The 15,954-nt window shown below is 34.1% G+C and overlaps 1 protein-coding gene and 1 non-coding gene across 5 annotated transcripts; one reads left to right on the top strand and one right to left on the bottom strand.

Annotated features, from left to right (window-relative positions):
• Positions 1-4,919: 4,919 nt before the first annotated feature.
• On the top strand, positions 4,920-11,631 carry LOC147394830 (cinnamoyl-CoA reductase-like SNL6). 4 transcript variants are annotated; one of them, XM_086454758.1, is made up of 6 exons: positions 4,920-5,253; positions 6,905-6,955; positions 7,127-7,326; positions 9,622-9,816; positions 9,910-10,063; positions 11,196-11,631. In XM_086454758.1, the coding sequence occupies exons 3-6, from the start codon at positions 7,150-7,152 to the stop codon at positions 11,480-11,482; spliced, it is 813 nt and encodes a 270-aa protein (XP_086310884.1). In that variant the 5' UTR covers positions 4,920-5,253; positions 6,905-6,955; positions 7,127-7,149; the 3' UTR covers positions 11,483-11,631. The 4 variants fall into 4 exon arrangements, with proteins under 4 accessions (XP_086310884.1, XP_086310885.1, XP_086310882.1 ...); XM_086454759.1 differs by having other exon boundaries at positions 6,793-6,955; XM_086454756.1 differs by lacking the exon at positions 6,905-6,955 and having other exon boundaries at positions 7,130-7,326.
• Positions 11,632-14,323: 2,692 nt separating this feature from the next.
• On the bottom strand, positions 14,324-14,412 carry LOC147394829 (small nucleolar RNA snoR1). The gene has a single exon (XR_015181896.1). It is a non-coding gene; the product is annotated as a small nucleolar RNA snoR1 (small nucleolar RNA).
• Positions 14,413-15,954: the final 1,542 nt, after the last annotated feature.

Below are 15,954 nucleotides of genomic sequence, written 5' to 3'. Positions count from 1 at the left end.
TTTTAAGAAAAAAAAATTAGAAAACAAAAGAAATAGAGAAATAAGGAGGGATCAATTGGTGCCAATTGAAACCGAAATCAGAAATTAAAAACCACTTTTTGGATCCCTTTTTGTGGGAATAGATCAGAATCAGGACTTTTGGAACCCAACCGATTGAGAATCTAAACCTATAAAAATTGAGAATCAGAACTGTTTAAGAAAAAAAAAACTAATTTTATCAATAAATCCACAATCAGTCGTTCAAAAACCAAGAAATGCTTTAACTTTAGTTGCAAGTTAAGGTTTTATGGGAAAGAATATAAAGCCCATCATTATTTCGAGCAGTGGCCAATCTAGTCCAATTTACTTTGAAAGTTGGGCTAAGGGTGCATGTCCTTGGGTCAGCCCGGCCCGTTTATACTCCCTCTTGGACCCTATCATAGCAAACAGCAGTCCCCATCGCAAAATTGGCCCAAATGAGATTGGCTCATGGTCAATTCTGTTGACATTTTTGAAAGGCCCGTGTAAGTGGGTTTGGGCTACATTAACGCCCAATTAAGAACAAGCTGTTTATACCTCATCTGAGCTATTCCAACCCACTAACACGAGATACTCATCATGTCTTAAGTATAGTTTTCTTATAATAAGGTTGATGAGTCCATGCTCAATCACAACACTATTTTTTATACAGATAATAATTATTTAAATTTATAATAAAAAATTAATATTTGATATCGAAAAATACAAAAACTTGGTTGATTCAGCCATTTTTTTCCAAAATTCGGAGCAGTGAAGTCGAATCCTGGATGAGTCAATGTCATACGCAATTTAAAATGACCATCTCGCTCAGAATGACTTGAGTAATCACAGTTTGGGACACGTTTTAAAATCACGACAACAACTGCATCGCGTTGTCTTTGAAATTTCAAGTTTTAACCAATGTTCTAAAAACCAGACCGAACCTATGATTAGACTAGATTCCACCGGTTTTCATTATAAAATCGATTACTAATAAACAATTTTTTTTATTAGAGTAGTCCCACATGGTCAGGGTACTACTGGGATGTGCAATGTATAAAGTGAGCGCAACCCTCTCCTTGCAAGCCGGTTTTCAAGGAAGAGTTAAGCCCATGGGCCTTAATATGGTATCAAAGCGGGTGTACCTCAAGGATGGGTTGAGTTAGTATCTCCAACCCTACGTGGCAAGGGAGAATCGAGTGTCTCTAGTCCTGATACTAATCAAGAGTGTTAGAATAGTTCCATATTGCCGAGATATATTAGTGGGATGTGCAATGTATAACTCTCCTTGCAAGCCGGTTTTTAAGGAAGATTTAGGCTCATAGGCTTTAACATTTTTTTTTTAACCTCTTTTATGAATATAATTAAAGGTAATTTAAGATGGAGATCAACTAGTTGCGCACCATTTTTTACAGGTTGCACACAAACCTTTTAAAAAATCTCTTTTCATAACCTCTTTTTTAACCTAATGATTGCATTTCAATTCATAACTTTCAAGCGTTTAAGGCTTATTCGTCTTACTACAATTTTTTGTTTCTTTACTTGTACTCTACTTCGCTCATGATCTACGCTCATGCTCTATTTTTTCCGTGATTCATTATGTTCATGTTCTCTTTTTAATCAAAGTATTTCAAACAATAATATTTCGAAACATACAACGTAGTAAACATGGTTTCAAAATAGTCAAGTATTTGCAAAAATTATTGAACCAACAATAATGTCTAGAGGTATCGTGGGAGAAGAAGAAAATTTATTTAGAAAAGAAAAAGTCCTTCATTTTTTAGATTATTTTTGGAGTGTAATCATCTAAATGGACTGTAAAAGGAAATTTTTAAGTGATGGAATGCAATTGACAATAGGTGGTGTGTAACTAGTCAATCCCTTAAAGAAAACTCTAAACATATTTTAAGTTTTTAAATAGAATCGTGATAATATGACTTGCAAGGTGGCATACTCAATCAACTCCTTTAACATGACAAGTTTAGGAATTGTAGATATGTACATCTAGGGATACATGATTGCAATTTCTCACAAAAAAGTGTATCACGAGGGAGTTGTGTATCCTGAGACATACAGAACTACGACTCCCGAGCCTGACCACCTCAATGAGTCAATTGTGTATGTCACCTGGCGAGTCATATTATGAGGACTCTTTTAAATAAACACAAACCAGTCCAATAAATTTGACATACTCTTGGTTTAATCATTGGTTCAGTTTTTAAGACATTGATTCAAACTTGATTTTAAATTACAGAACTATTTTTTTTTTGTTTATTTGGCCGAATATTTAGCAATGATCCAACGATAGCTATGTCATTTTGTCGTCAGCATGATTTCATCATCATTATTAGATCCAGCAACTTCTTTTCTTTTTCAATGGCAGACAAACCATCTTACTTTATCAAAGAAAAACCTATCGATCTCATCGAACAGATCTAATTGGTCTACGAATACTAAAATTCTACCTGAAAGAAGGTAAGTTACCAACATAAATTCAAGTTGAAATTATGCCAAGATTCTAGAACTGGCTACACGCAAGTGAAACGAATTCAATAATTAGGTAATATAGGTAGAGCTACGTAGACCTGTGGGCCCAACATGTTGGACTTGAGTGCCACCTGATCTTTAAGCAATGCAAACTCTCTCTCTCTCTCTCTCTCTCTCTCTCTCTCTCTGTATATATATATATATATATATATGGAAAATGCTAAGGTGATAATGAAGGACACTGCGTTAGACAATGAACTACGTGGAAGTGTGAATGAAAACATAAATATTTTCCTTGAGATACAAGTCAACGAATTTCTCTTCGTAGAATTTTTGTTGGAGAGCAATTATTCGAAAGGAGTGTTGAGTTTTTAAAAAAAAAACAAGTGTGTGACTACTATTGAATCTGGGTGATCAACAAATAGTCACTCCTTAAGTTTAATCATATAGGGTATTTCAAATATTCACAAAAGAGTTGTTCTAAACTAATTTCCTTCAAGATTGCCTTCAACAATGTGCTGACGTGGTAGAGAATCATAGATTTCTTTCCTCAGGATACAAGGAAAGAAATCTATGGTTGTCTATGTCAAGGAAGCGAGTTCACCATTTTCCTTCACAAACACCTTGAGAGACATATAGCAAGTTTTGGTCAAGAGTTTGGATTCATACCCACTCGGTGGAGGATTGAAACATTTCTCTCACACCCCAATATATGTCATGTAAACCACAATCCAAAGAAATTAGGAAAAATGGATATTTTAGACATTAATTTCTAACCTTGGGGCTCATGTGGCATGTTTTAAGTGTGGGAGGAGGGTTTCAATCCTCCACTTTGGTGTACACAATCAGGACTCTTTAGTCAATATTAGTGAGGAAAAGACTACCCTCAATCCATAGGTTGAGGCTCTCCTGATGGTTGGGATGTTAGAGATTCCAAATAAAAACCTATCCTTAGGTAAGGGCGGATTTACAACTTGCCCCCATACAGTTAAAAAAAAAATATAGATTTTCCTCTTGAGAATTTGATATATTTTGAATTTTCCTTGAAGATTGCCTTCAACATTGTGCTGACGTGGCAAAGAATCATAAATTTCTTTCCTCGAGATACAAAGAAAGAAATCTAAGGTTGTCTATGTCAAGAAAACGAGTTCACCATTTTCCTTCACAAACACCTTGAGAGACATATAGCAAGTTTTGGTCAAGAGTTCGGATTCATTCCCCCTCAGTGGAGGATTGAAACCTTTCTCTCACTCCCCAATAGATGTTATGTAAACCACAATCCAAAGAAATTAGGAAAAAGGGATATTTTAGACATTAATTTCTAACCTTGGGGCTCATGTGGGATGAAGGTTTCAGTCCTTCACTCTGGAGTACACAATCAAGACTCTTTAGTCAATATTAGTGAGGAAAAGACTACCCTCAATCCATAGGTTGAGGCTCTCCTGACGGTTGGGATGTTAGAGATTCCAAATAAAAATCTATCCTTAGTTATGGGCGGATTTACAGCTTACCCCCATACAGTTTAAAAAAATATATAGATTTTCCTCTTAAGAATTTGATATATTTTGAATTTCCTTCTCTCAATCCATCGGTTGAGGCTCTCCTGACGGTTGGGATGTTAGAGACTCCAAATAAAAATCTATCCTTAGGAATGGACAGATTTATAGCTTACCTCTATATAGTTTAAAAATAAAAAAAGGATTTTCATCTTGAGAATTTGATATATTTTGAATCCCCCCCCCCCCCCCCACACACACACACACACAAGTTTTTGGGTATATTAGAACCCTTCTACTTGATTAATATTTGGCAATCACCTCCTACTCTTAGATGACATTGATCATTGACTTAAAGCTTTTCTCATAGACTAATAAGAAATAATCTAAATACCCTTTTCTACAATCTCTAATTAAAAACCCATGAATTTTCACCTCAAAACCACTGATGTTCATATTATTCAACCTTATTGAGCAACTATAGTTTACCCTCACTACAAGAAAATCCTAATTCCACTCCTGTCCTTAGGAAAAATGGTGTTAATCCCTAGAAGATCGAACTAATCTTTGGAAAATCTATGTTTTTTCTTGAAATTCTAAGTCATATTGATGGAGTGGGTTGAGGTTAGAAAAGTCCTACTAGAAATATCCACCTATGTCCTCAAACAGATGATACGTGACTTTGACCTAGGTCTTCTTTGGGAGATCAATATTGTAAATAACCTAAATGCCCTCATGTTCAACCCTTAAGTAATTTAACATTAGTCAAACTCATTCAAAACTTAGGTCAAGGGAGGTATGTCATTAGTTTAAAAACATAAGGGTGTATCTCTAATATGATCAAAACAAACATAGAGGGGCGTATCTAAATAACCAATAAGTCAATAACTAAAAAGTTGGTGACTATATCTATGACTCCCTTGCTCACCCTCTCTCTTCTCTGCTATAAATTCATATTGTCAAATTCGCAATCCACTCATAGAGAAGAAGAAGAAGTTCTTCCACATGTGTCGGCTAGTCTTTGGTCTTAAGGAGATGGAGATCGTACCCAAGACTCATGAGACCAAGGTGAAAACCTTAGAGAAGTTTTGTGGTCGAGGGTGCGACGGTAATTTGCAGAGTAGAACAAAAGGGGAGGAAGAAAAAGAAGAAGATGAAGAAGAAGAAAACAGATTGGTTTGTGTCACCAGTGGTGTTTCTTTCTTGGGTCTCGCTATCGTGAACCTTCTCTTGGATCGTGGATACTTTGTTCGAATCTTAGTCGACAACGAAGGTGATTATATTTATTATTTATTATTTATAATTTATCCTTTCTATTCGAAGGAATTTTTCGATCCAATAGGGTGTCCTGTTTCGATATATAAGAACGGTGTCTACGTGGCATAATTTGATTAGTAAACAAATGCATTGGGCTGCTTGAACGGCTTGGTTAGGAGCCCGAATTGTTTTAAACACCAACTAAAACATGCCACGTAGACACCTAATTCTATTTTATAGGAACGGAACATCGTATTGGTCCATTAGTTCCTGAGTCTTTTTCTCATCTCAAGCGACGTCTGTGGTTCTCCATCAGCATACGCTGAGAGTTGAGGAAAAGCACAGATTTCCTTCCTAGCTATTAGCTTTGGTGGTCTAAGAGTACGAATTTTCTGTTGATTAGTTAATGCCCTGACGCCACGTGTATTAAAAATACTTAAAAACCGAACTCCTAACTGCTCATAAATTTACTTTCTACCAACTAAATATAGGTGGCGTGATGGCTTGGTTCATCAACTTATTACAGATAGAGTCGTGATAATCGAATTATCCGACGTGGCAAATGTAATAGACTACTCTGACGTGAAAAGTTCAAAAATGTAGATCTGCACTCCTCGGGATACACAACTGCACTTTCCCATAAAAAAGTGTATCTCGAGAGAACTTTGTATCGCAAGGAGCACAGATCTACGATTTTCGAATTTGTCACATTATTGATTGAGTTTGACATGTAGAATAGTAAGATTATCACAATTCTTACAGATATTCCTTTAGAATCATAATAATCTAACTATCCCCAGCAGCAAACTCAATCTACTACCCTAACGTGATGAATTAAGGAATTGTAGATCTATGCTCCTCGGGATACATGACTGCACTTCCCCATAAAAATATATCTCGAAGGAACCATGTATCTCAAGGAGTGTAAGATCTACGATTTTCAAAGATGTCAAGTCAAGTAGTGGATTAAGTTTGCCACGTGGGGTAGTCAGATTATTATGACTCATTCCTTTTTTTTCACATACTCCTTGATTACAATCTTCTATTGGAGATTAACAAGAAAAAATAAATGATCAAAATATCTCTTTTCAACTTATTGTCAGAAATCCTTGAATTTTTTTTCCCTATATCTTTTTCCAAACTTTGGTTTTGGTGCAATTCATCTCACCAATGGTTTATTTCTAACTTGATTTTTCGTTTTTTAAATCTATATACAAAATAATAAAATTTCCCCCCCCCATAATCCAAGGGTTGGAGATGATTATTATCCTGAATTAATAAAAGTTATGAATTAAAAAAAATAAAAATAAAAAAAAGGGTCACCAAACATATTGAAGTTGAGTTGTGATGAAATGGCACACTTAACCATACGCGGCTGATGTGGCAAGTACACAGAATCATAAATCTTTCTCTTCAAGATACACAAGAAAAAAGATATATGATTCTAGGTATTTTTCACGTCAATCATGTTCAAATCATGTACGTTTTTGCTCGACATTTTATCTTTAATCTAAATTTTTAGCATATATATTAAAGATGTGACATTTTGGAAAAGACTCAGGATCCAATACGGTGTCTTGTACCTATAAAATATGAATAGTGCCTGCATGGCACTATTTAGTTGGTGTTTAAAATACCCTGGGCTCCTAACTAAGCTGTACGTGCAGTCCAAGGGATCGTTCTTCTTCGGAAAAAATAAAGGCTTTTTAGACAATAAGGTGAAGACTGATTTTTTTGGGCATTTTCTATTTATTGAGTCTCTCATAAAAAACTTTATGATCATTTGTTCCTTTTAATGTGACATTTGGAAGATTAATTGAAGTAAAAAATGTTACATTATCAAAACTGTTATTTTATTATTACACTGAATTATATAAAACTACGTACAGAAGAATTGGAGAAGTTGAGAGAGATGGGGATGTTTGGGGAGACTAGAGAAAACAGCAGCAACAACAACAACAGTAATAGAGTTTCAGCTTTAATTGTGAAGGTGAAAGATGTAGAAAGCTTGTGTGAAACCTTTAATGGATGCCATGGAGTATTTTACACCTCTGCTTTCACTGACCCTGCTGGGGTCTCTGGTTACTCTGTAACTCCTAATGACTTATAACCTAACTTGCAAAAAGCCACTCGAAATTTACTCGCCGACATGTCCACAGAATCATAGAACTTTTTCTTAGGGATACACAAGGAAAAAGATCCATGGTTCCCTGCACACATCCATGTTAGTAAGTGAATTTCGAGTGATTTTTTTCGAGTCAGTTATCATTTGTCTTCAATTTTTTCTTATATATTTGGAATTTTATATCCTAGAAAAAAATAGTCTTTCGGATTTTTTTTATTTTTTCATTTTACTCGAAAAGAATCCAAATGATCATCGAGAGAGTATTTTTTTGAAGGAACTGATTCCCTTACAAAATGGTCTTGAGTAAATAAAGTTCCTCCAAATATGCTTCTAAGTGTTTGATTGCACTTTGGAAAAATATCAAAGTGAAAGACAGATTTTAGTTTAATTGGGTAGAGATAATCATGAGAATATGACATTAATATTTCTCCAATCTGATTAGAAAATCATTTTCTTCTTGGAGTCAAGTTAGAGAATATTTGCCCATCTCAAATAAAGAAAATAGTATTCCATATAATTTCAAATCTTGGTTTGATGTTTCGTCTCATTAAAGGAGGAGACCAAGTTCTCTTGGACGAGATAAACCATTGAACTTGGAGTTGCAACTTGGATGGGTTGGAGGGTAAACACAAGCTCAATTCAATCTGATCATCGAGTTAAAGTTCATTAACCCAAGCTCAATCCAAGATTGAACTTCAAAAATCAAGTTGACCCAAGGTAGGTAATTGTGGGCGGGTTAGGTGTGTTGGGTTTATGAGCAAACCTAATTTTATTTTCAAGTTAGGCAATTTTGGATGGATTGAACTCATTTTTCTTCCTTCAAAAATCTATAAAATACTATGCTTAAACATATATAATAATAAATTTAAATATATATTTTAAAAAAATCAATAAAAGGATTTTTTTTCCTTTAGTTTTAAAATTTTATTTACAAAGGAAAAAGTACCTTTTTTTTAATTTTTTTTTAATTATATTTATATGTTTATATAGCATCGGGTTGAATTGAGTTGCCCGGAGCTTCACGAACGCAACCCAAATTCAATTCAGGTTGAGTTTTCCTAGTCCAGGTTCAACTCATTTTCCATATAACCTAGCCCAAGCTCGCCCATCAATCGGGTTGAGTTTTGGTTAGCATGCTCAAGTTGCAGTCCTAATTTAACTTGCACAACGTGAAAAAAACTCATATTCGACGGTTCAAGCCAATCGAATTTCATAAAATTTGACAAACCATGACGTCTAAATTTCATTGTCAAATTTTTTCTTTTGACGAATCGAAATCATCAAACTAATGGAGGATGAGATAAATTCGACAACTCTAAACTGTCAAGTATAGGGAACATCACAAGTTACAACAGTCCTAGGCCGTCGAGTTTTGGTTTCTAAAATTCATAGGCCTTGGCCTATTGATTTTTCCTGTAGAAATTTTCATTTGTAATTATTTATTCATATATATTTATATGAATTTTTTTTATATAAAATAAGATAGATTATAAGATGCTTTATTATAAAATTATATTTTATTTAAATAATAAATGTTTAAATTCTAAAAATGGAAAATTAACTATGTTCATTAAAATGTACAATTCATGATTGACTCGGACGAGTTTTATTGATTCAGTCAAGATTATCAAAATATCATCCAAGTCAACTCGTTTATCACTCGAGATTTTGCATATGTGAGAGACCATGTTTATCTATCTTGTTCATGGACGATACTGAGGTGTTCTCTCACGAGATTTAAAACCATGGAACTTATCCACCAACTAATCATATTTTCTTCGAAAAAATATTTTCTCGTTGATGCTCTTGCGCAAACATACGGATGCTAAATTGTACCACTAGTGTGAAAGTGGTACATCTAACATGGGAAAATCAATTTTCTCATATAGAAAGGGAGGAGAGAGTTTAAAAGCGGATCCTCTTAAATAATTTTTTTTTCAAGAGTAACTTGTAGTTTCTTTCAATGGTGAGAGAGTGTCACTTTGTTTAAAATGGGGAGTTTAGTGATCGTCCATTTTCAAAGTCTTGATCATGCAAAACCTATTATTTTGAATTTTTGTTTAAAATCGCATCTACCCATTTTTCATGCACAATGAAACATTCACGAAGGCACAAAGCATTATAGGGGAACTTCAAGCCGTCTCCTCGAACAGTAGGAAGATTACATCCCACGAACTGCTCTACAATCTAAACCGGCATATTGGCCCTCCAATGAATGAAAACGTTTTCTCTTAATAAAATCTCCTTTGTTTCTACAAGAAATACTTGGCAGAACTAGAAATGAAAGCAAGTGAGAATGTGATGGAGGCTTGCAAGAGGACAGAGTCTGTTCGAAAATGTGTGTTCACGTCATCTCTCTTAGCATGTATTTGGCGTGAAAATGACTCATCAGATCTTTCTCCTATTCTTGACCATAATTGTTGGAGCGAAGAATCAGTTTGCAGAGATAAGAAGGTAATTTATTCTCCTTTTAGCATTTAGATTTCATGGAAATATGTTAAACAGACTAATATCTATTTTATTGTTATTTAACTTTAAAAATGGCAGCTATGGTTTGCATTGGGGAAGACAATGGCTGAGAAAGCTGCATGGAGAGTGGCTGAGGAGAGTGAGGTGAAGCTAGCAACAATCTGTCCTGGCCTCATTACTGGGTCTGAATTTTGTCGTAGAAATTCGACACCTTCGTTCGCTTATCTCAAAGGTATTATCTTGCTCTAACTTAAGCCCATCCATTTTTCTATGTATTTTGGATATCTTCTTGAAAAATCTAACGTGAATTAGAACAAATTCTATGATTATTTTTCTCTAACAATGTCACCAAAACCTTATTCCAAAGATTGGGAGTCGGCTAAACAAATTATGTTTTGACATTCCACTCTAACCAAAGCCAAGTCTTATGTTATTGAAAGTGATTTCATATCGGCTTTCACTACATCCATCCATGTTATTTTGAGTATTTGTCTCACACTTTCAAGTCATTCAGCTTGAATATTTCAACTATTAAGGGCTATAATTAGCCTTCTCTGAACATGCCTAATCCATCTCAATTGATTTCTTTTAGTTTATCATCTATTGGAGTTAATCCTACATAGCTCAGCAATATTTGCATGGTTGAACAGTATGTTGTATAAATATCTTGTATTCAAATTTTTGGGGGTTTCTATTTTTTAAGGTTACTAAAAGAAAATTATAGAATATTTCTTAAAGGATTTCTTCTAGTTTTTGGGGGAGATAGATGCATTTAGCAACTCTTGATTTTATAAGTAGAGATTTCTAAGACTGTAAACTAAGGCAAGAAAATAGTGATTGTTCTTGTTTTGACCATGGAAGTAGGCACACGGTCTAACCAAGCAAATTCTTGTTGTTCGTGTGCGATTTCTATTTTTGCTGCTTCAATTTTTACACAATAACTATGCCCACAGATGAGATGAGAGAAATTTATCAAATTTAACTAGAAGGTGGCATGTGCAAGGGCACATCTCTAAAGGGTTTATTTGTAATTTAAAATATTAGTTAAAGTGTGACTTTGAAAATTACATAGTAAAAGGATATTTTTATAAGTTTAAAAACTAATATTTAGGGTTATGGAATTGCAAATTTCTTTGACTTTGATCAAAATAACCTTTGATTATATTAGTTTAAATGTTAAGATAGGGGCATTTATGCCCATTCAAATTTTGGTATCGAACCACTTTTACTCGGCCTTCTCTCCTTATAATAGTAAAGATAAAAGAAATTATAGCCTAAGATATCTCCCTATACTTCTCTCCCCTAATTTTCAAAGCTTCCAAATACGTTCACCATGGACTGATTAAAATGTACGAGTGCTACAGGAGCACAAGAGATGCATGCCAAGGGGTTACTAGCAACAGCTAATGTTGGTAGAGTGGCAGAGGCACATGTGTGCGTATTCAAAGCAATGACAAACACGGCCTTTGGAAGGTACATATGCTTCGATAGTGTGATCGAGAGAGAGGAAGAGGTGGTCGAGCTAGCAAGGCAAATGGGGACACCAGCACATACAATTTTGGGCAATGCCCCAAGTGATTCACCGACACGATTCCAATTGTATAATGGGAAGCTTACCAGGCTTATGTCGCAACAATTAAGATGTTTGTAACTTCACCACGTTTTTTTTTTTTTTAATCTATTAATTTTACAGATTAAAAAAAAAAAAGCTGGTCTATAAAAAGTATGTTATATGAGAGGAAGGTGGAGGATTAATGTTTTTTTTTAAGGGACAATGATTGCATCGACCTATTTTTTGAAAATATGTATCAAAAAGTCCCTTATAAATATATATGAACTCTTTAGTATTATTTTTATCAAATATTAGTCTAAAAATAATTTTTGAAACGAAAATACTGTAACAACCATTTTAACAATTTTTAAGGTTTAAAGAAATGTGTTTATTTGAGAATATTTTAGGTACTCCTATGTTTTAATAATGGTCATTTCTTACTGAGGATGATTACAAAAAATATGATGATAGAGATGAGTATGGTCATCATCAACATGAAGTTGATTTGATCTATGTATGTTAGATTTACTAAAATATATAAATAATTTTTAATAATTATAACATAATTTTAAAATTCAAAATTTATTCAACTCAAAAATTAGCAAGTCGACTTAAACGAGTCAAATAAAATTATATTGAATTTATAAATAACTTTTAATAAATAAAAATATTTATTTTTTATTTTTCACATAAATATTAATAACCAAATAAATTGGTTTTTGGTATATTTTTAGATCAAAATACTTTGCAAAATAGTTAAAAGGGTATTTCAAGTATTTTTCTTAAAAGAATCTTCAAAAGATCCTTAAGAAGTTAATATTTTATTAAAGGGGACTTAAAATGAGATGGACACATTCAACCAAATTAAATTACAACTTTATTTAGAAAATTTATTCAAGTTATGTCCAAGGGTAAAGAGATATAGGTTTAACTTTCTGTATTTTCTTTCTCTGAGGGCGCGGGACGTTCGCGGAGTCCGTGCCTTCCGTACCACCACAAGACTGGTCGTTCTTGGGCGGATCCCGCTCCTAAACATAAGGGATAGGGGGAAGGGGGCCGGGCCTATCATATCAAAAGGGTTTACAAAAGAGCGCGGCCACCTATTTCATTCGACGTTCCAAGGCAGGGGTCTGCCCGATTCAACCGATCAATGGGGCGAGCGCGGCCACCTATTTCATTTGACGTTCCAAGGCAGGGGTCTGCCCGATTCAACCGATCAATGGGGCGAGCTCATCTGCTTTGATCCAGGAGAAAGCCCAGTCAGCTACCTTTTCGGTGTAGGTCACGTGACCTACATTATTAACAATTTAATAGTAAGGGATTTGAATTATTTGGTATCAGAGTTAGGACTGTCACTGGGCTGAGTTTGGGCCATACTTAGACCAGCCTTACACTCCTATCGGACCTAGGCAATAATAGGCCAAGGCCTGCCAGGACTGCACCATTTGATGTTATTTTTAATCAAAATAGAGGGTTTAAGATTCTCATCAACTTGGCAATAGGTTAAGTTGACACCTCCACATATCCAATTAACTAGATCGGTTTAAAACTCGAGTTCGCGTCACATCTCGTCCAGGTCCGACACTGAGTGGTTAGTGACTAGTTTTCCGATACGATTGAAACGACTCGTTCAAAAAGTAAAAAAATTGAGCATTAGTCTTAAATCTAAGTAAAAAAAAGTGACTTTGTGAGTAGGTCTCATTCAACTCCAATATGGGCGATACGTCTTTCGATCTCAGACAAGTTTTAAAATCATGGTTCAGATACAACAATATTTTAATCTAAATATGAATCCAAAAGTTTTATATGATATCCGAATTCAAATTTGACATATGTTCTGAAACTCTATCCAAATTTAAATCCAATTATCTTATTGGATATCGAATAATATTTGAATAGAATTCAAATAATTTATATATAAAAAAAATATAACTTTTTCTTATCCAACTGATTTTTCATTATTAAAAAAAAAACTTATTATATATTATATTATTTATTTAATAAATAAATCAAATAAAATAATATATATTAATTCAAATTGAATATTATGAGATTCGAAATGTTAATATTCGGCTCACTAGTCCATAAGGGTAGATGGGGCTCAATAATTTTCCACCCCACAAATTAAAGTCGAGCCAGGGCCTAATTGTGTCCGACAAGGGTCACTATTACATTACAAATTATACACTATTACAAATTTTAGAGGGACATAAATACTTTTTTAATAAAAGTAAATATATATATATATAATTATAATTTAAATATATTAATAAGACAATAATATATTAATAAGACAATAATTACAAATTCACCAAAAATTAATATTATAAAAATTAAAATTTTTTTTCTTTTACAAAATTGAAATCTAACATTTTATTCGGCCCGAATCAAGAAAGAACCCATAGGGCCAAACTAGGGCTTAGTCAACTAAGGCCCGATAGCAGTATAGGGCTGGTTTAAGAAGACACCGGCTCTTCAGGACTGGATGAGGGCCCAATCAAACCCGGCCCAGACCAACCCATTGAGATCCTTAGAAATGGGCAGTAATGGTGGAAGGAACCATTACCAATGAAGATGGATTCGAACTCAAGATCTGATGCGTGGCCTTGGATATCTCACCAACCCTTCTTAGATGGTTGGGGGACAAGGCTTAAGCTGACCTAAACAATGCCATAATAATGCTTGAAATTGGAACAAATTAATGAAATTCAATAACCTAACCTAGATCAATTTTAATTTATGATATTTTAAAAAGATTTTAAGAAAATAAAATTAGAAAAATGGATTTTTGTTAAATAAACCATTTATCACACTAAATAGAGTCTGTGCGACACTTTGAAGCCAATCCAATCCATCTTCCCCAAATAAAACACACTAACAGTATATTTGGATTTTGGTGTAAAAAAAATAAATGAAAAAGGAGAAGAAGAGAAGAGAAAGGGCTCAGAGAGTTGCTAACAGTGCTCAACGAAGAGATCAAGTCTCTTCTCATACAAGAGGTGTCAGAAATAGCACTCTTCATCTTCGCCCTCTCTTCCCTCCTCCCTTCAAAACTACAACTACAACTACAACTACAACTAAAACAAACCAACAAAAACTCACCCAAATCGTCCTACGTTTCTTTAGGGTTAGGGCTTTGGTGTGATGTATTTATAATGGCTTTAGGGTTATTTAGGGTTTTCGAGAGACCTCTTGGTATAGAGGAAAACCAGTATGTTAAACATTACTACAGCTCCCTGGTGTTGTCACGCTAATTTATGCCACGTGGAATGGAAAATTGAATCAAAGAAGGGTTCTGTTCATCCTACAACACACTTCCAAAAAAAAAAAAATAATAATAATAATAATCTCAATTATACTAATTGCACCTCATTAGAAAATCATTATCATCCTTCTTCGTTTATAATTTTTTCGAAATCGTTGCTAATACAGATAGTAGACCGAGCATGCATCTAGGTTTTGCTTAGTCCATAGACCATTGTCTTGTCCAAGGACTAGTCTAAGGGTACATGCACTGCCTGCACATCACACACACTTGGAAAGTGAGCGTGCGCTCTCGTTGGTTGGTGGCCCCTGAGGAATTAAGGCTCATACTAAAATTAAAACATTTTCAAAACCAATCATTTTTTTTTTTTCCTACTTCTTAATCATAAAATTTTATGAATCATTCTTGATAATGTTTATTGACTTATTTCAATTAGAAAGATATGCATTCATCTCCATCTTCTAATGACACCCCCTTGCACCAAAATTCATTGAGGTGGGGGGCATCGATGCCATTAGTCTACACAAATAACGGATTACTAATATTCCAATGCCAGCATTGCCACGATCAAGGACTAATTGGGACAAGACAATGGCATGGGCTCATAGAACACATAAAATGAACATGTCACAATCGCCTACATTCATTAGAGTCATGGTTTTTAAACTCGTCCGAGACTGAGACGTATCGCCCAAGTTAACTCGGTATCGCAGTCTAACGAGACCAACTCACAATGAGTCATGAGACGACCGCGTATCGTGAGTTATGTGAGTCGTCTCGGACGATATTTTCGTAAAACTTGTCCGAGACGAACGAGATATCCGAGACATTACAAATTTTACATTAACTCGCGAGACAAATGAGTTGTATCGGACGAGATTTTCAAAAATTTCGTCCGAGTTAACCGAGTTTTGCGAAAAAAAAAGTTACAAATGAAAATTTATGTTTTATTTTTACAAGCAATAGCTATTGAGTAATATTATTACTTTCTTGTGATAAATACTTAAATGTATTTTTGATAATTTGTTTTATTTTTTCTTTAGAAGCTTTTTGATGAAATTTTCATTAGAAATTTATACTAATCTTTAGGAAACATGTGTTTTATTTAATTACCTTGAATTTGATTGATAGGTATATTATGAATTTTTTTTTTTTAATTTTATATTTTTTTTAGAGGTTCATTTTTTAATAGGAATCAATTCTGAATTTTTCAGATTTTCTCAGATTTTTTAAATAGTTAAAAACCATTGTTTCAATGTTGAACGAGACGAGACGTATCGTCCGAGTCAACTCGGTATCAGAGGTG

Source organism: Akebia trifoliata, chromosome 9 (genome assembly GCF_017979445.1).
Source record: "Akebia trifoliata isolate Shusen 1 chromosome 9, ASM1797944v1, whole genome shotgun sequence".
Classification (NCBI taxonomy): domain Eukaryota; kingdom Viridiplantae; phylum Streptophyta; class Magnoliopsida; order Ranunculales; family Lardizabalaceae; genus Akebia; species Akebia trifoliata.
This window is presented reverse-complemented; position numbering and strand designations above follow the sequence as displayed.

What these genes read in the sequence shown, in the direction of transcription:
- LOC147394830 (XM_086454755.1), top strand. Translation starts at nt 4,986, where the DNA reads ATGTGTCGGCTAGTCTTTGGTCTTAAGGAGATGGAGATCGTACCCAAG. An exon ending in CTGGGGTCTCTGGTTACTCT is followed by an intron (nt 7,327 to 9,621) that starts GTAACTCCTAAT and finishes TGTTTCTACAAG; the next exon opens with AAATACTTGGCAGAACTAGA. An exon ending in CAGTTTGCAGAGATAAGAAG is followed by an intron (nt 9,817 to 9,909) that starts GTAATTTATTCT and finishes TAAAAATGGCAG; the next exon opens with CTATGGTTTGCATTGGGGAA.